Here is a 27,694-nt window from a genome sequence, read left to right as displayed (position 1 = left end):
ACGCATATTTATGCGTCTCATGTACTCCTGTAGTTCTCTAGGAAAGTTGGGAAGCCGGAGGTTAAGCTAAAGGATAAGAAAAGATTCTGTTTTTGTCTGTTTTCCTCTGTGGCTTAATTTTTATATTTAATTGCCCTCATATTAGTTTTGTTTTGCGCCGCCCAGGGCGGTTTTACAAATTAAGAAAGCCCCATATAAGTCTACAAGTTTCATTTAGCCTCGACTAAATCTTTTTAACACCATGCGGGCACACATCCTTCCTTTTCAAACTGCGATCAGTTGTTAATCCTACATGCAGTGGGATTTAGTATCGATAACTGCTATAAGAGCGATTCTGGACAAAACAAGATTCATCTTCGTCTAGGGCTGTAAAGTCTCAGTGATGCTAAACTCATTTATTAGCGAGTAGGTTCCATTGGAATCAATGGGATTGGTAGATCGGAAGCAGCCTTCCCGAGTATGTCTTATAATCATAATAAGTTTATTTGTCAAGCATATATAAGATAATAGGTAAAAGTATAAACATAATTTGAATACATGAAAAAAGTAAGTAAAAAGGAATATTAGGACAGGGACGGTAGGCACGCTGGTCAATGGGATTGGTTGATCCGAAGCAGCCTTCCTGAGTATGTCTTCAGAGAGGCACTGGACTAGCCAAGACCGCAGCTATTCCATACAGCCGAATGAAGTTAAAATGAAATTCTATAAACTTTCCTCAATCCGCCCTTCTTTTTAACTACAGACCTTTCCTTTCTCCTCTGACTTCATTTATTTATTTTTAATTGGCCAAAGGCGTCGCTTCCTTCCTAGCCTGGCGACCAATCATCTCATGCGAAACGCCAACGGTGGAAGTTTCTATTAAAAGCGAGCGAGCTCCACCCCTCATTTTCTTCTCTTTCCGTTTGATTGGCTGCTTCGGCAGTGCCGGAAACAACGCGCCCATGCGATGGACCAATCATAAGGCGCGCCGGGCCAGCCTGGCGTTCGACCAAACTTTTCTTCTTGAGTTTGAATTTTGGCGGCGGCGGCCGCTCGTTTGGGTCTTTGTTTGGAATTTATTCCGTTCGGATTTTACTTGCAGCGGTGGCGGCTGCAACGACCGTCTCTATGCTCCACATGGCGAAACCCCTGCGGGAAAGGTAAGAGGATGGGGGATTTTTCTGAAGCCAGGTTGGTGGGAAGGGAAGGGGGTCTGCCTTTGGAGCGCTGAGCGGCTCCTTTGGGAGTGAGTGGGGGGGACCCCTTTGATGCCGCTCCCCCTTGCAAAAAGCAGCCTGGGAAGCAATGGAAGGTCTGAAGGAGGCTCGATATGTCGCAATAGGGTTTGATATCTTTGGACAGCTAAGCAGTGAAGCTTTGTATTGACTGGGCTTGGTTACAAGTCACACCCAAAGACCAGGGCTACGGACTGGGAAATTTAGGGAAGAAAAGAAAAAATGATGGACAGGGAATTTTTTTTTAAAAGGAGGCAATGGTTAACCACTTATATTTGGCTGCCAAAAAAAAAAAAAACCACAACAAAACAGCATGGGGCGTGTCCATGAAGTCCCAGGAGTCAAACTGGATTCCAGGATGTCTTTATTCTGATATATTGATTGTGGATTTTTAAACTACATAAAGTCATCAGATTGCTTTTGGAAACATGTCCGTCCATCTCTTCTTGCATATTATGAGGACGATAATATTAGCTTATTTTACAGAGGGGCGGGCGGGGAAGGAGTTTCTGAACACTTAAAAGCATTACTGTATGTAATTTATCTTTTGTTATTAAGCATCTGGTGTTTTACACTGAGATTTATAGTTGAGTGGAAATCTGGGAAATTTTTGTATTTATTTTTGTATTCAACTAAACTTGTAGCCTTCTCAATCGCTGAAGGACTTGTATCCTTTTAAACCTCTTTTTGATTAGGTATTACATTTTATTGTAGTTTTGTACCTCTAATAACAGAAGTTTTGGAGAGCCAGTTTGGTATAGGGTTATTGAGCCAGCTGGGTGATTTTGGGCTACAGTAATTATTTTCTCTCAGCCCTAAGGAGGAGGCACTGGCAAACAGTACAAAAAGCCTTGCCAAGAAAACTGCAGGGACTTGTCCAAGCACTTATCAGAAATGAACACTACAAAGGCACAACAAGAACCCCAAGTCTGAGGGCATGTTATATATTTTTAGAAAAAGAGGGTGCACATGTATACTAACAGAGCTATTCTCTCAAGACCCTGAGATACATGAACAGCATTAAGTTTCTTCTGAAGATTAGGTACTCTCTTTTAGTCATCTCTTAAAAAGTTAGAAGCCAAGTTTGTCCTTGGCTTCTTGTTCTTTCCAGGGTGCCCAGATCACTTCATGGTCACCAGATCAGAGATGAAGTTCATTCTTTGACATTTTTTGTTTAAAAAAAGTATTAGTGTATTACATTGATATTAATATTAAGGTGATGTAATTGAGAATTCTGATGTAGCGAACAGAACTGAAGAAGCTTCTTGAATGAGAAGCAAAATGTCTTCAAGGAAAAACAAAGTCCAGTTGCCTTTTCACAAAGCACCTTTTGGAGCAAGGAAAATGCTTGCATTAAGTGTCATCCTGGCATTGAAATTACTCTTTTCTTTTTCAGTGAAATTTTGGCTTCTTCCCTGGTTAATAGTGTGAATCAAGCTCTGGGAAGACTACTAGATTTGTGGAATGCGATGGGAATTAGCAAAGAGCTGCAGCTTGAACGCATGCAGGCTGCAAAGTCCCACATTGAGGTATGGATCAGGGTGACAGCCTTGAAATGTAAAGTGTCGTATGTGGCATTGGATTGCATGAAACATCCAGAACCAATTCCCAGTACCCATTTTGTGGGGAAATTGTATTTTGTTGTGTGATGTGATATTGGGCATCAAATTGTGTGATGTGATGTTGGGCAACAAAGCACCAGAGGGCAGGATAAGAAATAATGGTTGGAAACTAATCAGAGAGAAGGATTTTTAAGAAGGGATTGACAGTCACTTGTCTGAAATGGTATAAATTCTCTTACTTGAGCAGGGGGCTGGACTAGGAGAACTTCAAAGTCCCTTCCAGATTGTATTCTGCTCTGCTCTTCTCCCTTCTCTTCTTCTCTATTCTCTATTCCTATATTTCTATTTCTATGTATTTGTTGCTCCATTAGAAATTTTGGTTTCATTGAAATAAAATGGGTTAGGTTACAGGCAGTCTGCCTATGATCAGGATAACTTATGATTATCCCAAAATAACCATTTTAGCACAAGTTTTAAATTTCATTCATTTTCATTTCATTTATTGAATTTCTATACCGCCCTTCTCCCAAAGGACTCAGGGCGGTGTACAGCCATATTAAAACACATATAAACCACAAAATTTAAGAACAATTTAAAAATAAATATATAAAATTTGGCCCACAAAATTTAAAAACTAACAAAGACCCAATTTAAAAATCCCTATTAGGCCAGCCCGGCTTGTTGGAATAAAAGAGTCTTCAGAGCACGGCGAAAGGTACGTAGGTCGGGAATCATACGGACCTCTAGGGGCAGATCATTCCAGAGGGCTGGTGCCCCCACAGAGAAGGCTCTCACCCTGGGTGTCGCCAGTCGACATTGTTTGGCCGACGGCACCCTGAGGAGCCCCCCTCTGTGAGAGCGTATTGGTCAGTGGGAGGCTATCGGTGGCAGAAGGTGATTTCGTATATACCCTGGTCCTAAGCCATGGAGCGCTTTAAAGGTGGTAACCAACACCTTGAATTGCACCTGGAAAACCACCGGGAGCCAGTGCAGCTCGCGCAGGAGAGGTATTTCATGTACAGTAGTTCTGTAAATTTAAAATCCATTTTCAAAATGCTCCTCCCAAAATCCAATATGATTTCACCCCACATACCTGGAAATGTCACAACATTAGTAGAACATGGCAATTGCAGTACTTTGAGGCCTCAAATATATAAAGTTGCTGACTCAGACAAACAACTGTGAAAAGTATGTGGACAATGCCACATAAAGTTTCTGAAATGTATGACATGCTTGGAGAGCAGACTATTCTGCATAATCCTATCCTTCTAATGATAAAAATTCAGGCTTTTCAGAGATTTTGAAACTAGAAAAGAAAAGCTACTTGATGGGAAGATAAAAGGAAAAAAATATAAGAAATAGAACAGTGCCTGAATTCTTTGAAATACAGCAAACTGGAGTAGGGGCACCTTATCAAATTCTCTACTTTTTTTCTATTCCTTTTTTCGTTGAGAATTTCTGTGCAAAGAAACTCTTTGCAATTTTTATGGAAAATATGTTTGTAAAGGTTTGATGCTATATTCAAATAAAGATACCCTGTTTCCCCCAAAATAAGACATCCCCTGATAATAAGCCCAATCGGGCTTTTGAGCGCATGGCAATAAGGCCAAGTGCTTATTTCAGGGTTCAAAAAAATATAAGACAGGGTCTTATTTTCGGGGAAACACGGTAGCATTTCTTTTTTGTAAAACCTTGGGGTTTTTGGAGAGGGGGATTATGTTACTCTAAGGTATATTGTGCTTCAAGTAAAATTCACTTGTTTGACTATATTATCCCCTTTGGAAATCTGTGAAAAACATTGACGTGCTTAGGACAGCTACTTAAAAGCCTGGAAAGCTGGCCTTTGAAAGATGCATTAAGTCCATTATATCTCTCTAACCACACAAGAAAGTTTAAACGCATCTGGAACAGTATGATACTTTTTTCTCCTACAAAATAAATTGCTCAAGGGAAGAGGTGTTTATCTTTAAAATCAGTCAGTTAATGCAAGTATCAACCTGTCTCTGAGCAACTGCCACTTTAATATAATTTAGATCAAAGTATTATAAATTAAAAGCCTACTTATTAATTACCGGTACTTGGTTTTTCACTTTTTAGTAAGCGGTCATTTTATTTTCCAGATGTATGCCTCTGATTGCAACATTTGGTTTGTAGCAGGAGAATAGGATCAATTTTGACTATTCTCTGTTTTGTTCTCATGCATCACATTTGTTTTCATTGAAGCCATGTGGGGAATGGCATGAGAGATACAGAGGAAAGCGAGTCAGAAAAACTTCATTCCATTCATGAATGAAAGCCTTGATTGACAACAATCTGATACCTTTTTTGACTGCCCCTGGACACATATCAAATCCTGGGCTAATGGACATAGGCTTTATTTTAGCTATGGATTCTGATCAAATAAGCAGTTCAACAGTTAGATTGGTTAGAAAGCTATGCTGACATGTTTTATTGGGGTGGGTGGGTTTCTGGACAGACGCTATTGAACGAAATGATTGATGAAGAGAGCCACTTGAAAGAAAAAATAGAAAAAGATATTGAAATTCAGAAAAATCAACTGAATGTACTCCGATATCAACTTGGTCTGGACCCTTACAAGGTAAGTTCTTTTTAGCTGCTAATTGTTCCCAAGAACAGAAAACTAAAGTGATATTAAGGTACTATAAATGACTTTTATTTATAATTTCATCTTAGCACAATTCTGTATATACCCTTTCATTTGTATTTCACTATCTGTGATAGAATAAGTGGAATCTGTGTATTATGAAAAATAGAATTTTATCCAATATATGACACATGATTTGAGAATGTCCAGTGTTTGTTTCTAGTAGTTTTGTTGTCCCCAATTCGGGTCTGAGCCTGGTGCCGAGGCCAATGAAGGATGCCAGACATGAGGTGCAGATTTTGATTGCTTTTTATTGGGGTACCCCAAGGAAAAGGGCTCCTGGCCAAAATGCCAAGAGAGCCAAGAACAAAGGATTAAGAAAGCTTTATACATTTTTACTAAAGAAGTAAAGACAAGGCAGGATAATAAGAGATAAACTTTTTAGTAATAATTCTACAATTTGTTCTATTGGTCTTTAGGTGTCCATATTCCTAAGTCTTGGCTAATGAAAGGAGTTAACTAATACATATTTTATTTGCTGCAGGCCATCTCTATTAACTTTTAGCTGAGGTCAGCAAGTTGCCTAACTCTTAGTTATTTTTAACAGCTTTCTAACTACCCAGAATTGTTACAAGCCTTACATCTGCATAATTCTTGAGTAAGCAGTCTTTGTTCTTGTCAGACACATTCCACAATTACAGGCTTCCTGATTTACTTTCAAGTGTGTGTCATGACTTGGCTTTATTTTAAAAGACAGCCCATCAGTTTTGTACTGTAATTTTCTTGGTAGGGGCATCCAAAGTGTGAAATGGAATCTATTGGAAATTAAGTTGGTCTTTATTATAAAGACTTTGCAGAAAATTTAAAAATCACCTGTTCACCCAGCCTGCCTCTTAACCTCCTTAATTTCATATCTTTAAAATTGCAATACAAATACAAATTAATATTCAAATTCATGATTTCAGTATTTAATGCTTTTAATGTTTTAGGATTTTTTTAAAAGTTCAGCATTTTCTAAATACTAAATTGCTTTTATTTTTTTAGTGACGAGTATTTAAAAAACAAATAATAGTAAGTTAAATTGAATTGAATGCAGCTTGATGACGGACTGAAAATTGTGAAATGGGGACAGGAATTATCTGAGGGAATTCTTTTTGAAGCAAATTGGGGGAAATTGTATATTTCTCAGCAAAGGGAAGAATAATAAGCTTATTTCAGTTGACTGTTCAATTGTTCATTGGCTAAAGAGCTTGTAAACAGTTTCCTATTGTTCTTTACTTCCCTAAAGTAGAACTCCATGGTAAGCGTGAGGCCTCTTGCATCTCCCAGCACCTCTTTAGCACCAGATATTTCTTGCTCTGTAACTCCTCAGAGATGTTCTGCTATTTGAATAATTTGGGGTGGATGGGTGGGTGGGTTTAGCCTATGCCCTGATTTCATAAACAAGACTCAGCAGGCAACATAAAGCAAGCCCCAAAATCACTCTTGCAGGAAGGTAGTTAGCAAAAGTAATTAATAATCATTGCAGCCCCACCTTTGGAATATACACCTAGCTACCTATATTGGGGGAGAAAATACCAAGAACCAAGTTGTAAAATGCCAACATTAGTATAGGGCAATGATAGTGAACCTTTATGGCACCAAGTGCCCAAACTGGAATGCGGGTACATGTGCGCACGCTGGAGCGCTGGAAACTCAAACACCAGTTGGCCGGTATACATGCCTGCCAGCTGGTCTTTGAGTTTCCGGCATGTGCATCGGCCAGCTGGACTTCATGTGCACCAGAAACCCAAAGACCAGTGGCCGGCGCACGCATGCCTGTTTTTTGGCTGTTATTGGCCATTTTTCAGGCCATTTTTTGCCCAAAAATGGCCTGTTTTTTGGGTCATTTTCCGGTGTTCCGGCACCTGCGAAGACCAGCTGGCCAGAGCACTGGAAACCAGAAGAGCAGCTGGCGACATCGTGCATGTCCACAGAGAGGGTTCTGCATACCACCTCTGGCACACGTGCCATAGGTTTGCCATCACGGGTATAGGGTTACAAATCATCCGTCGATCTGCTGAAAGAACCATGTTTTAAGGCTTTCCCTTACAACCACAGAATCAAGGCCATGTGGACTTTGTGGGTGGGCTGATATTATTTCACAGTTTGGAGGTAGCCATAGAGAAGGTGTGTCTCCAAGGTCTAATTGTAATGATAGAACATGGAGTCTGTTGTACTAGATCTAGTAAAATAAGCAGACAATTGGATAGAGGTCACTAACAGAAGTGCTAAATATATATATTTGCTGTATAACTACAGGTTGATGATGGGTTAACTATCCTTCAATTAGAGAAGGAATATCGTCTGGCTTTAGATAGTGCTCTTAAAGAAAAACAGCAGAGGCTGGAGAAGTTGACACAGCTACAGCGAGAAGATCAGGCATTATGTACAGAGCTTTGTGTAGCCCCTTACTACATCCCTACTGGCAGTATTCCGAATAGCACAGAGCTGGAAGGAATAAAAGAACATGTAACAGATCTTCTGAAAGTAAAGGTATGTCACTGATTTATATCCTTTCATTAGCAAGTCAGACATTGCAGTGAAAAAAAGCTAAATGAACATTCTGCTTTCTTGAGCGAAAAAAAATGAGCCTTATGAGATCTCTCTGTTCTGCATCCCATCTGCAACGAAAATCCTATAAAGTTTGCTGTTGGAAGATGCACTTTGACTTTCATCCAGACGTTCGCAAAGAATTAAGAATGAAATGGACAAATATGCATAGATTCTATTTTATGATTGATGGGAAGTCAACTAATATCCTTTTGTTACCCCTCTTGTGGGGACAGTTTTCCTGAATGTCTTCAGGGTGGTAGCTCCCTAAGTTAAAGGTAAAGGTTCCCCTCGCACATATGTGCTAGTCGTTCCTGACTCGGGGGGGTGGTGTGGTGCACATCTCCGTTTCAAAGCCGAAGAGCCAGTGCTGTCCGAAGATGTCTCCATGGTCATGTGGCCGGCAGGACTAAACGCCAAAGGCACACGGAACACTGTTACCTTCCCACCAAAGGTGGTCCCTATTTTTCTACTTGCATTTTTATGTGCTTTTGAACTGCTAGGTTGGCAAAAGCTGGGACAAGTAACGGGAGCTCACCCCATTACGCGGCACTAAGGATTCGAACCGCTGAACTGCCGACCTTTCGATCAACAAGCTCAGCATCTTAGCCACTGAGCCACCATGTCCCTATTTGGTAGCCCCTTAGCTGGACTATAAGTGATTTATTTATCAAATTTATATGGCCACCCATCCCACACAGCTGGGCAGCTTACAATAAAACCAACAGTTGAAACAGCATACAAAAACCAAGTAAAACAAATATAAATAGTGATGACAGAATACATTAGAATATTATGCATGATGCAGCCAATGCATGGAGTCAGTGTTGGCACGAGATCCCCAAGTTTGTTGAACAGCCATGTTTTAAGGGGACTGTCTATCTTCCATGGTATTCCATGGCCTGGCTTATATGAGCCAACAGGACTGGCATGCTCCAGGCCCTTTTAATCAATCAATCAAATTATCTTTTAAGAGCCAGGAAGCGTGTCTTCTCTGCTACAGTCCCTGCCCATCTTGTTCATTCTTGTATTTGATATTTATCATGTTTTTTTTTCTTATTAATGCTGTTTTTTATTTCTTTCGTGATATTGCAAGTTGGGCAGATTCTAAATTGTATAAAAATTGAATAAAATAAGCTCTTTAATTTGATACATTTAAACTATTTGAGTTATTTATTTGAACAGGAACAAAGATTAGAAGAGTTTCATAAACTGAGAAGAGAAATCAGACTATATAGTAAAGAAATTGGGCACACACCCGATGGAACACTGGAAAATAATATGTTATGTGACGATGAAGAAGAAGGATATATTTGTCTTACAAAAAAGTATCTTGAAGATCTCCAACAGCTTATCCATCAGGTTGGGCTTCTTGTGCAAAAGATTCTATTCCTATGAATGAATCGATTACTTGAACTATTAACTCACAATATTGTTTAAAGTTATACTGCATAAAAAGCAAGGAAGGCTCCAAAATCTCAACTTTTCTTGGTGCAGATTCATAGCATTTATAGCATGTGAGCTATCTGTCTACTATACTTTCTACCATTACAAAACCTAAGGGCTGGTGGTAAGAATGATAATAAATCAAGTTTTAATTAATTTAATTAGTGTTTTCTTTAGTTCAGGCTCATTTTTTAGATCTTAATATCAGCAGCCTTTGCAAATGATTGACAAGGTTAAGATTATGCTTATTAAAAGCTATTTAATAGCATTTTAGTTACTATGTTGTGCAGTCTTTTACAACTTTTGAACAGGCATGCATGTGTGTATACATACAGAGAAAGAGAGATTACGTTACAGTATCAACCATTATCCTTCACTGGGCAAACGAGCACAGAAACTGAGCCTCTTTTTTCCCATTGACTCCTAAATATATTGACTTACTTAGTCAACCAGGGTTCTATGTTGGATCTGACTTGCTTTTCCCTTTAGGCTACTATTTACAGAGAAATACAGCTCACTTGCCTTAGTTTTTATTTATTTATTTGTACCCCATCTTTATTATTTTTACAAATAATTCAAGGCTGTGAACATATCCAACACATCTGCCTCCTTATATTTTCCCCTCAACAACAACTCTGCAAAGTGAGTTAGGATGAGAGAGACGATTGTCCCAAAGTCACCCAACTGACTTTTATGACTAAAGTGGGATTAGAATTCACACTCTAGTGTTTTAACCACTAGACCAAACTCTTAGTCCTCCATTCTTTAGATAACCTTTTTCATATACTTATTTGAGTGTGCCTCTTTAGTTGCAGAAGAAGAAGGAATCTCTGATGGCCACCAAGGACGTCCTGATGAAACAAGTTCAACTTCTATGGGACAGGCTTCAGTGGCCACAAGAAAAGCAAGAACAGTTCACGGAACTGACCAGCCAGTGTTCCATCTCTGAAGCCACAAATATGGTAATAGAAGGGGAATTTTGACGTCTCTCTCCACTACTAACATGAATGTAGTAGGTGAAATATATTTTGTAACCATCACAATTAATGGTTTCATTTTGTTTTCATTAGTGGGAAGGAGAATTACAAACACTGGAAGAGGTGAAGAAGGAGAAAGTTAAAGAAATAATTTTGAAAGTCAGGCAAGATCTTGAGAGCTATTGGCAGAAATGCTTTTATTCCGATGAACAAAAAGCTGAGTTTCAGCCCTTTTATGATGGTAATTCATTGTAGCATATGTTTATAAATTCAAAATGTAATCATTATTTGCTTTACGTATGAGAAGTCCTATGCCTGAAAGTAAATAAGTGCTTTTTGTCGTGCAAAAGAGACGAGAAGGCATATGGAGGCTTGTTTGTGGGCAGGAGCTACAAAGGATGGGTGAAAAAGTAGCGAGAGCAACTTTAAATTTCCTGCTGGCTTCCCCATTGACTTGTGGGAAGTTGGCAGGAAATATATGAAATCATGATGACTGCAGCTAGCTGCAATGGCATAAAGTACCCAGATCACAAATATGTAATGGAATGCTACAGCATCCAAAACTCTGAGGACCATAAGTCTTCCTATTTCAGAAGCGTCATAACTTGGAATGCAACCCAAGAACTATCTGTATTGTTTATTGGAATAGTGGGATAAATGTTTAAAAGTTTTCTGGGTTCAGTCACAATGAATGTGTTTTGTGTCTTCTTTTTTTTTTTTTTTTTTTGCTATGTTTAATGAAAGTTTTCTGATTTATATAGACAATTTTTCAGAAGAATTGTTGAAACATCACGATGAAGAAGTGTTCAAAATAAAAATGATTTATGAGGAAGCCAAGTGTCTTTATGACAGTGTTCATAAATGGGAGGCCATTCTGGATCGCTTCATTGAATTGGAGGTAGATGCTCTTCAAAGCTTACTGTATTTTTAGTTGCCTGGTAAAATTTATTATTTTTAAATTTTTTACAGCAAATACTATTTTCTGATATGAGTTAAAACCGTGTATTTGCCTAGTGCTGGTATTTTCCAGAAGGATTATAATATCTCCCCCTGGTCCCCAGAAAAACAGATTTGGAGAATGCCAACCCAGTAAGCTGAACGAGAAGAAAATTATTTGGTTTTTAAAATGTAGATACTGGAAAAAGGATGTAGCAACTACAATGATAAAATTCATGATAAAAAATAATAGGCTTTTTGCCATGATCAATGAAGTTGATTTCAGTATCCGATTATTGATTTTATTCTTTATAACTGCGAATTTTAATAGACTAAGAGAAGAAATCCAATTCTAAATTTCGATCAGAAACCCCGTTTATTTGAGAAATTATCTTAACTGTTAAAATCTGGAAACCTACAGGTTTTTTCCCAGCACTCCTAAAACTGATTCAGGTACAATACAAGCAGTACTATAGGAGAAGAGCAGACAGCCGGGGGGGCGGGTGTAGTTAAGCACATCATCAGCTTAGAATCATTACATTCCTATAACAATGTCAGGTGCAAAGACTCAGGACCATCTGTTAAGTTGCAGCATAGAAGAATTGTTCAAATTTATACACAAGAATCTAGTCAACTAAAGTTCAACACTAAATTGGTGCTAGATAAGAGTCAGTGGAATTCAGGAAAGGTTGGACTTGGACCGGTTTTGGGAATGTAGCAACTCTAAGCTAACCTGAAGGTGCTTTTTTTCAAGAGGTAACTGAACTTTCTGGTTTTTCTTTGAAGACGTTTTGCTTCTCATCCAAGAAGCTTTTTCACCTCTGACTGGATGGTGGGGAATGGAAGGATTTATATTCCTTGCAGACAGCTGGTCATTTGCATTCTTTTTGAGGGTCATTGAGGCTACTTGGAGGGTCATCTGAGTAGTGCAAATGCGTGTGGAGCCTTCTTGCAACTGAAAGGACTGATTTGAAGGCTCCATACCCATTTGCACTACTCAGGTGAGTGAGGACACAGATAAACCTCCAAGTGGCCTCAACAACCCTCAAAAAGAATGTAAATGACCAGCTGTCTGCAAGGAATATAAATCCTTCCATTCCCCACCATCCAGTCAGAGCTGAAGAAGCTTCTTGGATGAGAAGCAAAACGTCTTCAAAGAAAAACCAGAATGTCCAGCTGCCTTTGAAAAAAGCAGCTTTGGGCCAACCATTCTTGGACTTCTTAGACTTGTCTGATTTGTTTTCTTGTTAAATTCATCACTAAAATAAAAGCTACTCTAGCATAAATTGATGAAGTCAGAAAATTGCATCCAATACATATGCAGTAACCATTATCCTTTGGCTATAGGCCTGAAGGAGGATCCCTCTGAAAAGGATTGGTAGTGATACTGAAGTTGCTATCAGTAAATACGTGTTTGGTTATTCAGTATATTAATCTATTCAGTATTTGTGTTTAGAAAAAATCAACAGATCCAAGCAGGCTCCTAAACAGGGGAGGTAACCTACTCAAAGATGAACGCGAAAGATCGAAGACTCAAAAACAGTTGTCGAAGGTAACATTCTAGGACAATGTTTTCATAGCTTCTCTTGTTTGTGTATGTGTGTGTTTTGAGATGAGGATAACAGTGGAAGAGCTTAGTGATAGTGAAGCTCCCTAAATAAAAAGACAAACATCAAATGCCGTTAACAGTGCAAGTTAAAAGATAATCATACTGGCTCTTTTATTCTAACTTCATTTTATAAGGCTCTTTGGTAGATTACAAAAACTTCTGTTTATGTAATCTTGTCTATAAATTACTCAAATGGGAAATATATGTTTCTACTGATATACCTCTTAGAATCATTGTGTGTTTTAATAGAATATAGTTAAGGCATAAAAAGTTTTATTCTGAAGTAACATTATGAAACTGATGTTGGAGTAAGCCTTTTTTATATTTGAAACTTTAATTACTTGGGCACTTGATTGAATTGGGCAGCTAGAGAAATGGAATAAATAAATAGTTACAAGTGCAGAATAATTAAGGTAGACATTTCTTTTACAAATTTAGTTAGGAGAAGAACTGAAGAAAAAAATTGAAAATTGGGAGCAGGAACATAATTCAGAATTCCTTATTAGAAGCCAGAGGTTTCTTGATTCCATGGCCCATCAGCTGACACATCACAAACTTAAAAAGGATCAACCCAAAACAGTAAGTTGTTATTCATGATTTTGGTGCTTTTATTGTGGAATAAAGCAACTTTCATGCTTGAAGATAGCTCTTTTACTTTTATTTATTTATTTTTTTTAGCTGTAAGCATCACACTATTGAACAAATAATTCTGAAACTTAGGAAAGTGAGTTTTAAAAAAAACTAATTATACTTTTGCTATCTTTTTATCCTCTTTCTGCATGTTTTCAAATTGCTCAATAGGTGAGTTCAAAGCATGGTTGGCATCTGTTTGCAAATACATTAGGGATTAATTTTGGCTAGATTAATGAGTAATAATCTGAATGTAATTGATTTTTGAAGGAGAGAATGAAAACACGGAAGGGTCAACATGCTTGTCCATCTTTTAACAATAATGAAAGGGTGGAGGTGATCCTTGCATTTCTATGATGGTCATGGTTGTCTGTATAGATTGGATGTAGATTGATGTAAATGTATCAACATTTACTACCTTAAAATGACTTTTCATGTTTCAGTCAGTGAAGCGGGAGGAATCTGCAACTCCAAAAGGAGCTATGAAAAGAACTGCCCATTTGAATACTCCAACTACAAACAAGATACGCAAAGTAAAATATTTTCTGAATGCTTACTTGGTAACAAATGTTCATGCTGTTTGTCCTGTGTATACGTGAGATACGATATAAAAAGTCAGGAATATAATATAATATTGCAGGGTCTATTGTGAAGGGCTGATCTTGAAACTCCTATATCCCAGGAAGCAATTGTTGAGTTTTCTCCTCAGAAAACTCTTTTTATTTTTGTCTTTTTTTTCAAGAGCAGGTGAGCAGAGGATCAAGTCAAATGCTAGGCTGAACCAACCCACTATTTTCAGTTTGTAAAGCTGTATGGGACTCAAAAGTACTCTTGGAAATAAAGATTATGTTTGAAGCTGGCCCTTTAGTTATCAGCTTTCTATTTTTTTTTTAAAAAATAAAACAATCTTAAAATCGGTTGGAACCTGGAACCTGACAGATATCTTGGGAATTTTAGCAGATCCATTATCCCCAGGAATGTCTTAAACATTTCTGCCAAAGTTTCAGAATAGCCATGTCACTATTCTGCACAAAAAGTGAATAAATATATTAGGGTTGTATTTTGAAAGCAATTTCTGGATTATTAAATACTTTTTAAAAAATGAGACAAAATCTATTAGAATCCTATCTTGATTGTCTAGTATAGGCCACCCTAAAACATTCTTTCTGCTCAGTTGCTCTAACATCATCATGGGTGTCAAAATCGATCATGTCACATGATGTCATGTGACATATTGTGTTGTTTTTTGTCTTTGCGGAGCCAGGGTGGGCGTGGCCTGGTGCATGATGCATCCAGCCCACGGGCCGCCAATTTGATACCCCTGCTCTAACATAAAAATAAGCTCAGCACCAAGGACTCCACAATCCAGATACAGTTGTTGTCTGTTAAATGGCAGAAAGAAGGTTTTTTTTCTTTTGTTTGTGACTTTTTGTTGTCTTGATCTAGGACAGTAGTCCTGAAAGAGAAGACTCTTAAAGGTATTTTTTAAGTTTGAGATAATTTAAGAATACGTTCTCGGAGATTAGTATTGGGTTTTAAATATGCTGCTTATTGAAATATTCACAAGTTTCTTATTCCTGACTAGGACTATTCTTTTTTTCAGGTAGCCTCAAACCTAAATGTACTTAAAGCATCCAGTTGCAATAACATAGCAACCAATTTTGCTGTTCCTAGTAAACAGTCATTTCAAAGCAAAGTGAGTAAAGCTGATCACATTCCTTTTTAAAACTTGGACTGTTTGTTGAAGGTAATACAATAATGAGTAGCTGTATGTTTGAGTTTGGAGACAGTGCAAATCCGCTTCTAGATCAACCTTGGCTGGGTTTCTGTCATTAAGGGCAAGGCATTTGTGAATCACATGACACATGGGCCAGCCTGATTTATACTCTTCCCTGATTGTTCTATTACTGGCCGATCTGCTTGGTGATTGACATCCAGGGAAGTTTCCCCCAGGATTAGAGAGAGGATAACAATGTGTTTGATAGACTACATTTAATACACTGGATTTCATTTGCAAGCTTCGACCTAAGCTCCTGAATCAGTACAGCTTTGAACAAAAAAAAGCAAAAAAAACTGGACTTAACTTGAATTGACAAGTGTTAATAATCTTTCCATAAATGCTTATTCAAAACTAATTTCAGTTCCACTAATTTCTTGTTTGTTTTGGATATTAATGGAATGCAAGCTGTGCTTTCTATGTTTGTATGTATAATTAACATCTCTAACTGGTTCTGGCAACATAATTTTTATTGTAAAAATGTATCAGGAAAAATTATTTAGTTTTGTGCTGTGTATATGAGGTTAAGATTATTATTATTGTTATTTTGAGAAAGAATTTAGTCTTATTTCACCTTGGTAAGCAAATGATTGTGCTGCCCCTTCTAATATTACTTTTCAAAGTTTATTGGATATATAAATATAATCCATATTTATCAATCTATGATTAAATTGTTGGTGCAGGGGTTAGAATGCAGTACTTCAGGGTAATTCTGCCCACAGTCTTGAGTTCAATCCTGACGGAGCTCAAGATTGACTCAGACTTCCACCTTTCCAAGGTCGATAAAATGAGTACCCAGACCGTTGCAGGAGCAATACGCTGATGTTGTAAACCACATGCTATAAAGCAGGGATCCCCAACCTGTGGGCCACGGCTTACTATTGGGCCATGAAGGATTTCCAACTGGGCTGTGGAAACGGCCAGCAAGCACGCACGAGCATCCTCATTTGCACAAACACCGGGCAAGCTCCATTTAAGTGAATGGCAAGCACACTGCTCATGCAAATGGAGTTGCAGGTGTGCAGAACCATCCCCTCCCACTCCCCACCCCCGATCTGCAAAAGCTGGGGAACTCTGCTGTAAAGCACTATGGAGCAGTATGTACTATAAGTCTAAGAGCTATTGTTATTGCTATTTATTTTTGGATATTAAAGGGCTTTCCAAATTTAGCAAAAATGTTTTGACTGATAGTCAATGAAAGCTTGGTGATTGTCTTATTGATCCTAGGAAATACGATGTACAGAGTTATGATGAACACTGCAGTGGTCCAGTTTTTGCCTACAAAATATTTTACAGGAAATATTTCATATGAACCATAACAACAAAACTGAAAATATTAAGAAAAGCTCACATTCTTAGCAGCAGGTGTTCAGTTGTTGGATTTATACAAAATTACTTCTATAAAAGTTCATTAGACCTGTAATACTAAATTTTTAGGAGCAAGGCTTTTCAAAGTGTGTGCTGAATGGAATCTTACATTCACATATTTTTAGAAAAGTAACTGACATCAGTATTTTCCCATTTCTGAGAAAGTACTTCTTCATAAAGTAGGCTTGCATAAGATTTGTTGAAAATATTATGTACAATTGAAAAGATTATAAGTTTAATACAGTTTTAATTTGCCAGAGAAAGGCCATAGTACAGAATGAAGAATATTCATGATGTATTATGACTGTTTATGTAACAAATAGAAGAATGTAAAAAAATATATCTTCAGCTGGATATATTTAGTTATAGGAAAGTAAATACGTATATAGTTCCAAATATATATATATTTAGTTATAAGCAAGAAGAATTATGATTTGCTTATTTTATGCAAGGTTAGGGTTAGGTGTTCTTGAACTTTGAATGTATATCTGGAAGTAAGTTCCATTACAGTTCTTTGAATATATATCTGGAAGTAAATTCCATGATAGTGCATTAGATATGACTTATTTTCTCCTTTAGATATGCAGAAAACAATTGTTTCATTAATGAGAGATTGTTACCTTCCTCCCAGAGTATTCTGATTAAAATACTGAATTTAAACAGACAACTCATTCCCCTGAAAGATTATCCAGAAAGCTGTCTCTTTACTAGTATATTCTCTGTGAGTCAAGGATGATCCCATTCATTTTAGATAAATTATTCAGAGAAAATAAAAGGTCTGGTTTACTTTTCAATAAATATTACATAAACCTAACTTTAAAAATACTGTATAAACTTAATTGGATGAGTTACTCTTAATTATGTTTAATAATTGATGACATTCAAGTGATAGCTCAAAAGGCCAATTGAAGCAGACTATCACTATGGATGCTATTCCTTGTGTTTTTGTTTTTGGTCTCTCTTCACTTTTTACCTTTTTTAAAGTTTTTTTTTTTTAACCAGCTAGATGAGATAATAAGTTGCATAATTGCATAATTGTGTGAAACATGAAACAGATAAAGTCATGGCTCTAGTTATCAAACAAATCTCTCAAATCTCTACATGGACACTTCTAGGAAATGTTTGAAATGTGTTTGAATATTAGTAGCTCAGGCTGGTAGTTAGGCTGTTGGTTTGAACTCCGAGCTTGGCAATTTGGTTGCAAACGTTTCGTCACCATTCGAAGAGACATCGTCAGTGTGTTTTGAATTGTGCTCCTCTGTCAGAACACTGGTCTTTAAATACCTTTTTATGAGATGCAAATTAGTCTGAATGTTCCTTCAGATATTTTTGAATCATGGTCTGATTTTGGACTGTTTGATTGCCTGGCTGTTGTTGCTGGGCTGTAGTTAAGTATCGTCTGTTGTGGTGCAGATTAGGATTAGAGTTGTTATCTGGGTGCTTCTGAGTCATGGTCTAATTTCACCTCCTTTGATAGTTTTGAGTGGCTGGCTGTTGTTACTGAGGACCACAATTCAAAACGCACTGACAATGTCTCCTCAAATAGTGAGGAAACGTTTGCAACCAAATTGTCAAGTTTAGAGCTCAAACCAGCAGCCTAACTTTTGGGAAAGTTTCTTGATAAAAATTTGCTAAGATAAGAATTGCCATCTAACAGAATGGCTTTTTTTTTCTTGTTTTTTTATTCTAGCTTAGTGGTCTCCCATCCAAATACTAAACTGACCTTTTTTGCTTTCCCTCTGTCCCATCGTTCAAAGCAGGCAATTTGCCGTGCCCGTGGTTATCTGAAATCATTTTCAATCAAACTAATAATCTGTTAAACTGTACAGTACAAGATATATTGGGTAGTTTCCCTGTAGTGAAAAAGCTAGAGAAGACACCGGAACAGTGCTGGAATAATGCATGTGCTGTCAAACAAGACTCTTATTCATTGAATGTAAGAAAGGCGGTAAAAGCTAAGATATAAGGCCTAATCAGATATGCTGCTAGAGGGACAACTTGGAACGGTTTCCAAATGGTAAATGGAAAATAGATATAGTTTACCAATAAGATTTCCTGGCAAATAGTGCAAGTAACGAGCAGAGAAATGGAAATATATGAATCTTAAAACTTAATTCTGAACAGGAGTTGTTTTCAGGCTTTTGCTTGATAATGAAATTCACTTTTTAAATTAGGTGCAATTTTTCCTCCTGTTCTATAACAGCTTATTTGCTTGGCTATATTTTATATTTGATGTAACTTGAGACTAGGTGTGTATTACATTTTGCAGACTCCTTCCAAAAGCACACCTCTATATTCCCTGCACCAACCATCCTTAGAAGAGTGCAAGAAAAGCAAATCTGCCAGCCAGCCTAGTTATTCAGATTTTCTGGTATGTCTAACTTGTGTTTTCTTATATCATAGATTCATAGGAAATAAGTAGAGCATCTGAAGCAATGTACTAAATATTGGTTTATTAGAGTTTAGTAATGGCATTGATAAGGGCCAGGAGTTTTCTTAAATTACTGTCATCTTGGGAGTGGAAATCATCATTGGCTGTGTGAATGTTTTGTATGAAGGGAATGTTAATCTTTATCCTGTCTAGGATTACAGGTAGTCCTTGATTTAACAACAAAGTTCAAAGTTACAATGGCACTGAAAAAAGTGACTTATAACCATTTCCCCCCATTTATGACTGTTGCAGCATCCCCATGGTCATGTCATCAAAATTCAAATGCTTGGCAACGCCTATTTATGATGGTTGCAGTGTCCCAGGGTCATATGATCACCTTTTGTGACCTTCTGACAAACAAAATCAATGGGGAAGACAGATTCATTTAACAACCAGGCGACTAACTTAACAACTACAATGATTCACTTAACAACTGTGGCAAGAAAATGGGCCGAAACTCACTTAACAAATGTCTCACTTAGCAACATAAATTTTGGGATCAGTTGTGATCATAAATTGAGGACTACCTGTTTTTGAAGATTGCTTCATGAATGCTGAGTAACTCAAGACAGAACAAAGGCACCTTCTGGTGGGATTAATTTGTCCAATTCTCACAATTAACATTTTTTTAATCGCACTTGATCTTCAGATACTTTTTCTTTCTTAAATTCAGGCTTGCCTTAATCCTATATAAACAGCCCCATTTTGTTTATTCTCAGCTCAGTTAAAAATGATATTTTCTGCACAAAATATTCTCTGACCATAGGAAACCTTGATATCGCATTTCTGCTACTAATACCGTTTTTCCCCTCAACCCACAATGTTGATTCTGTGCCCACCTGTAATTTAACAAATTAGTTTTGTGAAGCCAAATTTAATTTGTTAACTAAATTTGATTTTGCTTTCTTTTCAAGAAGACTTCATTAGCAACAATGAGCTAATAAATCATTACATTTTTATATAGGTCTTCTAGCTTGGGTTACAAGCCCCTTTCTTTCGTCCCTTTTTTCAAAATAGCAGTTTTGATTAAATCCTATTTCTAACTAAAAAACTAATATGGAAAAAGAGGGCTCATTTAATACTTGTAAAATATTCTCTGTTTCATATATCCCAGTTGGCAATCAAGCTACTCCATGTTGAATTTCTTGCTATGCTACCCCATAAATTTCAAATAGTTTCTTTGAACAGTTCTCCATTCCATCTTATTTTGAAACATGCCCATGCATCTGAGGCAAGGTTATGGGTTTTTTTCCCCCCCTCTGAGGATCATTTTATACCTAGGAGGGTTTCAGCTAATGTGACTTAAAATCAGTGCTGTGGAGTCAGAGTCAGAGTCGGAGTCGAGGAGTCGGAGTCGGAGGAAATTTTGGGTACCTGGAGTCGGAAGTACAAAAAACTGAGGAGTTGGAGTCGGAACATTTTATCTCCCAACTCCATAGCCCTGACAGTGCTGTGGAGTCGGAGTCAAGAAGTTGGAGGAAGTTTTGGGTACCTGGAGTCGGAGTCAGAGTCGGAAGTAAAAAAAAAACTGAGGAGTCGAAGTCGGAACATTTATCTCCCGACTCCACAGCCCTGCTTAAAATATCCATCTATTGCTTGTTAAAAATCATGCTTTGCTCTCCCTGGAAAAAGAATCCATCCTAACTAGCTCCAGATGAAAAATCAGCTCTACTCTTTTCCCTGATACTTTCCCCCCCAGAAACTTACTATTTTCTTTTCCTATGGTAAAACTCAATGATCTCCATACTTTTTACCACATTTTTCACCCTAATTTCTTTTGAGATGGGTGGTTTACTCCCTTCACCAGAACCCAATGCATATATTGTCACCAAGTTGTGCCACAAGTTAAAAGGAAAAGACAACATATGATCATATTAAAGTAAACAAAAAAAAAAAAACATTTGAAAACTGATGACTTCAATCATGCATTGAAGATCCATATATACTCTGTGTTTGTATGGCCTCATAATTGACCAGATGCAAAAGCATGTGGTTAATTTAATTTCAATTTTACTAAAAGTTAGTAGCTTCTCTTAAAAAAAATACTGTTGTATTTTTACATGTATACATACATGTATTACTTATACATGTATAAGTATGTTACATTAAATATGTATTTATTTTATTTAATTAATTAATTAATTTAAATATGGCTGTGAAAATATCACAGATTATTCCATACCCCTCACATCCTGGACATAAATTGTTTCAACTTCTACCCTCAAAAAGACACTAGGGCACACCAAAACAACTAGACACAAGGACTGTTTTTTCCCCGAATGCCATCACTCTGCTTAACAACTAATTCCCACAACTCTGTCAAATAATTTATTAAGACTGTATTACTATTATTATTCTTTTCCTTACTAGTATCTATTTCTTCCCACTTATTACTATAACCATGTTGCTTGTATCTTTCAATTATATTTTTATTTGTTTTTACTTGTTTTCTAGTACGATTTGATAGCTTATTAGTAACCTTGACTATCACTAAGTGTTGTAGCTTTTTATTCTTGATGAATGTATTTTATTCTCCTTATGTACACTGAGAGCATATACACCTAAGACAAATTCCTTGTGTGTCCAATCACACTTGGCCAATAAAGAATTCTATTCTATTCTATGTACACCATTTTTGAAATTTACACCAATATAAACAGAGTGCAAAAGATGTCCATTGTGAGGTGGGTGTTACAAAGGCTTAAGCCTATGTAACCAAAACATGGATAACTGAATTTTGATATTGTTACATATCAAAACTAAGGCAAATAGTTTGCCTTATAGTTTGCCCCGGAAATGCGTAAGATCTCCGACTTCCGTGTATTTCGCTGTGCCCTCAAGACCCTGTTGTTCCGCCAGGCCGAGCTATCAATGTAATGATTTTTAAATTGGGTGTTTTAAATTTTTGGAGGTTTTTTTTTTTTTTTTTAATTTGATTTATATGCCGCCCTTCTCCGGAGACTCAGGGCGGCTTACAATGCGTTAAGCAATAAATCTAAGCCGAAATTATTTAATAATTTTAATTATTTTTAACTGATGTCGGTCTTTGTGCTTTTAATAGGCTGTACACCACCCTGAGTCCTTCGGGAGAAGGGCGGTATAGAAATAAAATTATTTATTTATTTATTTAAATAACATATTCAAGATCTAAGGATTGTTTAGGATTGATGAGAACTGCAGACTGCTCTTTTGATTCAGTTCTATGGTTATATTTTTCACTATTTTTCTTCTCTTTTCACTATTTTTCTTCTCTTCTCCCTTTTTTGTAGCTTTTTTGCACACATATGTCTGTCTACCACTAAAAAAAAAAGATTAAAACTTTCAACCAACCCTCTTCCCCTTGATTACTTTTTTTGCTTTTTGTCAGATTACACTATCACATCATAATCTTTTCCCCATTTTCTAAAATAATATAGCATTCAAAATACTGAGGCAATATGATGCGTGTTCACAGTTCATTCACTAATTTTTCTAATTTTTGCAGGTAGTCCTCTACTTATGATTGTAATTGACTCCACAATTATGGTCATTATGGTTGTCGTTGTCATAAATTGAGGCACCCTCATAAACCTGTGATAATTTTTTGGGACATTTTGTAGCAATCTTTAAATGAACATGGCAGTCATTAAATGAATCCATTCATTTGAAAGGTGTTTTTTGGTTGTTTTTTTTGTTTTGCCAGAAATATCACAAATTGTCATATGACCATGGAACACTACAACTGGTCATAAAGGTGGCCCCCCCAACATGCGATCATGTGATTGCGAGGTGGTGGCATGACCATTTCTGACAGCCAGGAGTGCTTAACAAGCTGTAAAGCACCCATTTCATTGCCACTAATAACTTTTAATCATTGTAAAACTGCCAGTCTTTAAGCGATCCCTTTTCTATCCAAATCTAAGATTTTTATTCACCCCGGTGAGTATAGCCAGTGGCTCCCAGTTTCATCAAACCTGCAAATTTTCCTAGTTTATCCTACTTAATGATTCAGTTATGTCTTTATTGGTTTATGATTTTTGCTCTTCACTCTCATGATTCTCTGCAGTCTTCATTTTGAACAACTTCTATGAATTATGTCATATTTTTCTTCAAGTTCTTCTCCTAAATCCAAACATTTGTTTAGAGACAAGTCTTTTGGTGTGTTGATCTGATGCTCTTTTGACTCTCATCTCCATTTCTCTGCTTCCAAATAATTTGCTTTGGATAATTGATTCTCTATGAAATTCTCTTCAGTGCCTTGTCAAATAATGTATAAAGGGCATGATATGATCTCCTGTCCCTCAGTGATGAAATCTTCAGAAAATCTTTAGAAAATGTTTAATATATTGAATTACACTGCTGGAAGCTAAGCTAGAAAGAGCTGATTAGAATAGTGCTACTCTCAATGATTTTATTACTATTTGGAATATTGGTAAAGTGTAATTGATAGTGCTTAGCACTATTAACAGTTTAATTCTGCCAGATAGTATGATGGAACTTCATGACTGAAGTTTTAGAAAGTAAAGTTGAAAACAGTTCATCTTAAATTTAATTCCACCAAGCAGCTTTAATTTAAACTTAAACATATGTAGGCATGTAACTCCCACTAAATCTTGTGGGGATTACTTTGGAATAAATATGCATAGGATATCACTGTTAAATAAAAAATATTGTAAACATCAAAATAATTTCAGGTCAAGAAAGTAAACCAATGCTCCAGATATTTCAGCAGCCCAACCAGCATGGCTAATGGTAAGTGATGCTGGTTGGGTTGCTGGTCACAAATTCCCTACCATTTAAGTGTGCTGACAGAGCAAGTCACTGGGTTCACACATCACATTAAACTATAGCATGGATTACTTGGTTTGCTTTGTGTAGAGCACATCCGTTTCTTGGAATATATCAATTCTGAGAACATGATGTGGGTAGGCTTGCAAAACGGGTGCTGGGTGGATCACCCATTCATTGTATGGCAATCTGTTGAGAATTAATTACAAAGCCTTGCCTTACCAAAAGCTGTCGCTGCCCATGTTCCATCCCTGCTTATCTTTCCCTATTCTCTGGATGTAGATACTTCTGTACAAAGCACTGTGCTGCAACTTCGCATCATGCTTTGGGAACATTATTGAAAGTAAAGGCGATGCTGGCAGTTTGCTTTGCAACTTTCTGTTTTGTTTGGTTTTGTTTTTTAATTAAAATGTTTTAGTCAGGTGAGGCAGAAAGTCTGGCCCCAGGGGAATGTATTCTCTAAACTCAGCCAATTTTGATTGATTCAGTAAGATCTACAGGTAATCCTTTCTTACCAACCCAACTATCGGTTCAGCAACATTTGAAGTTATGATGGTACTCAAAAAGGAAGACTTACAACTGGGCCTCACACTTATGACCGCTGCAGCATTTCTGTGGTCATGTGATGGCAATGCAGGTGCTTGCAACTGGCGTGTATTTATTAAGGGGAGTGGGGGTCACAGCATTTACAACCTTCCCAGCCAGCTTTCAAGAAGCAAAATCAGTGGGAAAGCTGACAGGAAATTACAAGTCACAGTAACATAACAGATGTTACACTTATTAAAGACCACAGGTGATTTGCTTTACAATCAGAGCCAGAACTGACGTCGTAAGTTGGTATGGTCACTTGATGATGATATGGCATAGCAATGGAGTTGCTGATACCAATTGTGGTTAATAAGTGAGGACTACCTGTATTTAAGCAAGCCAGAGATTAGCGCAATATATAATGTGAGCATATTCACATGTATTTGGTTGTTGGAATCACCAAAACAATAGGATCATTGGATTTACAGCTTTATTGAAGCATGAAGGAGAAACATTGAAATGTAAACTGATTTATGAATTTATGTTTTGTTAGCTCTACTGCATATTTTTGTTATCCCTTGCAATATTACAGAAGGAACTTGCAGTTAAATCAAGCATCAACAACAGGATTTTGAATTCCACACTCAAAGAGAATTTGGATGAATGAACCCTATTTGAATTCTTCTTTTACAAAGCTCATCAAGTCAATGGGAACTGTAAATATAATGAATGAACATTATATAATTATATAATAAGTTACTAATAGGTCACCTTTTTGTAATCTTTATTTCTGTTCTGGTTATACAGTATGTATATAAAATGATGTCAGAATACAATCACTTATATAATAAATGCTATTTTTATGGAAGAACGACTTTAGCAAACAGTAAGCTTAAATAGTTTCCTTTATATGTCTTAAATGCAGAGTGAACATACCAAATGTATGATTAAAGGAATAATTGTGTATAAGCTGAGGGGGGGGCGTGATAAAAAAGCAGGTGTACTGTACAGTATCAGAAAGCCCTTGTTTTATTTAAGAGAATATAATATATGAAAGTCAGGTTACCCATTGATATGTTTTCCTGTTTTCATTATCGACATTTTACGATTACAAAATAAGTAATCCTAAATTTACATTATGTAAATGTAAAAAAAAAATAAAGACATTTTAGTTCATCTATTTTGAAAAGGTTTTTCAAAAAAAATGAGCTGCTTCCTCTGATAATATTTATATAGTAGTAATATATGTGTTGGAGTGCATTGGAGGCATTTCTCCTCAAACCTTCAGAATATTTTGCAATAGAATTTGGGAAGGACCCATGGTAACGATGGCTATTCATCAAGCAACAGTATGTACTTAATAATAACATTAATTTCTGAGATGGCTTTGATAAAATGGCTTTTGCATGGATCTTGAAATTGTCCAGTGATTTTCAGAAAGGTTACAGAAAGGGATTAAAATTCCTTTTTTGTTTGTATTATGTGCTTATCCGGTTTAAATTATATTGATTGTTAGAGGGTTGATTGTTGTCCAGAGTGAGTAGAGGATGAGGAAAAAATAAGAGAGCTAAGGCAGTAATAGGCCTTTGGGTGCAATCCTAAAATATATGAGCGCCACACGATCACCACTGACATACTGTAGATAAAATCACCATCAATTAATTGCAAAAGGCAGGTTTTCTAGGAACAGCTAAGGTCTTGTGGATACCTTTAACACCATCAAACAATATCTTGTCTATCCCAGGTCCTTAGGAAAGATTCAACAGATGGACAAAAATGCCAAACCCAGTCTAAATATTCGGCTGAGTGTGTGAGCAATCATAATAATATAATATAACACATAATCGTACCAATCCATGTCATTGATTATCAGCACATTGGTGTACCAAAAAGCCTTAGACAACAATTAGAAAATCTGCACATTGACAAAATCTCTAAGTCAATTACAAAAGGCCATACTACTTGGATCTGCGCTTATATTATGGCAATATGTTATGAAGCCCTAGGTGTTTGTCAAAAAGCTGATCTGCATTGAAGGCCAATACTAGCTAAAAAACTGTCAGCTATCATTTTAAGCTGTTTATATAATAATACCACATACAATAATACAAGTACAAGGTTGTTTCCTGAATAGTGGATGGAAATGGATGGAAACTAACCAAGGAGAGAAGCAACTTGGAATTAAGGAGAAATGTCCTATTTTACATATATCTAAAACTACTGCAATGGTAACAAAATCAAACTATAACCAAAAGTAAAATTGCTGTGCTAATCAACACATTGTAATAGTATTAGCATTGTTTTAATTCTTGCTATAACCCTGCATTCTTCTCTAGCTAAACACTGCCCTCTAGAGGATCTAATATGTTGGTACCATAGTTAGAAATTAAATATATCCAACGCTTGTCCTCTGAATAATTCATTTAAAATTAATCTAACCACTATACAATATGCTTCTTAGCTTGCCTCGATCATCAATTATTTCAGATATGTAGGTTTTTCAACATGGGAGATGAGGAAGATTACATTGGGGAAAACAGGCAAAGCCACATTTAGATAGCAATAGTACTTAGACTTATATACTGTTTCATAGTGCTTTACAGCCCTCTCTAAGTGATTTAAAGAGTCAGCATATTGCCACCCTCCAACAATCTAGGTCCTCATTTTACCAACCTCAGAAGGATGGAAGGCTGAGTCAAACTTGAGCCAGTCAGGATCGATCTACTGGCAGTCGGCAGAATTAGCCTGCAATACTACATTCTAACCACTATGCCCCCATGGCTATTTACTATTTTGAGAGTCATAATACAATGTTTGAGAATCCTGAGAAGTTAACCTATTTTCTTTTTCATCTTGATTGAGCAAAATCCCTTTCTGTCCACAAGAAGATACTATTGAATTTCAGCATCCTTACTGCAAGATTATTACCTGGGGGCTCCCCTTGAAGACTGCTTAGGAATTATAGTTGTATGTGTCTGACAGGGATCAGTCTTTATAGGACACTTTATAGGACACTTGCTTGTCCAAGAAGAGCAGGAAAAAGATTGAGTTTCTATGTTAGTTCTAATTGTATTAAAAGTAATGGGATTTAAATGAAGTAGTTGATTTGTCTTGATTCCTTGTTAATAAAATCAAATACACACTTAAGGGGGGAACTTTAATAAGATAAAAGCTAAGCATTCAAACTTTCACCATCTGCATTCCAAAGGGATATCAATGTATTTCTCTATGTCTTTAGTTCTCTGAATAAAG

General features: G+C 36.8%; 1 protein-coding gene across 1 annotated transcript; it reads left to right on the top strand.

The window, feature by feature from the left end:
* The first annotated feature begins 1,074 nt into the window (after positions 1-1,074).
* On the top strand, positions 1,075-25,109 carry LOC139311105 (protein regulator of cytokinesis 1-like). Its single transcript, XM_070935442.1, has 14 exons — positions 1,075-1,139; positions 2,611-2,743; positions 5,253-5,375; positions 7,683-7,916; positions 9,159-9,335; positions 10,229-10,381; positions 10,490-10,637; positions 11,158-11,294; positions 12,789-12,884; positions 13,380-13,520; positions 14,015-14,104; positions 15,175-15,267; positions 18,986-19,087; positions 25,035-25,109. Exons 1-14 carry the CDS (start codon positions 1,108-1,110, stop codon positions 25,107-25,109), a joined length of 1,734 nt encoding a protein of 577 aa, XP_070791543.1. The 5' UTR covers positions 1,075-1,107.
* The last annotated feature ends 2,585 nt before the right edge of the window (positions 25,110-27,694 follow it).

Source organism: Pituophis catenifer, unplaced genomic scaffold (genome assembly GCF_029215685.1).
Source record: "Pituophis catenifer annectens isolate HBS135680 unplaced genomic scaffold, rPitCat1.0.hap2 SCAF_2, whole genome shotgun sequence".
NCBI classification, from domain to species: Eukaryota; Metazoa; Chordata; class Lepidosauria; order Squamata; family Colubridae; genus Pituophis; species Pituophis catenifer.
This window is presented reverse-complemented; position numbering and strand designations above follow the sequence as displayed.

What these genes read in the sequence shown, in the direction of transcription:
- LOC139311105 (XM_070935442.1), top strand. Translation starts at nt 1,108, where the DNA reads ATGCTCCACATGGCGAAACCCCTGCGGGAAAG. An exon ending in TCTCTGAAGCCACAAATATG is followed by an intron (nt 10,382 to 10,489) that starts GTAATAGAAGGG and finishes TGTTTTCATTAG; the next exon opens with TGGGAAGGAGAATTACAAAC. An exon ending in AACAGTCATTTCAAAGCAAA is followed by an intron (nt 15,268 to 18,985) that starts GTGAGTAAAGCT and finishes TACATTTTGCAG; the next exon opens with ACTCCTTCCAAAAGCACACC.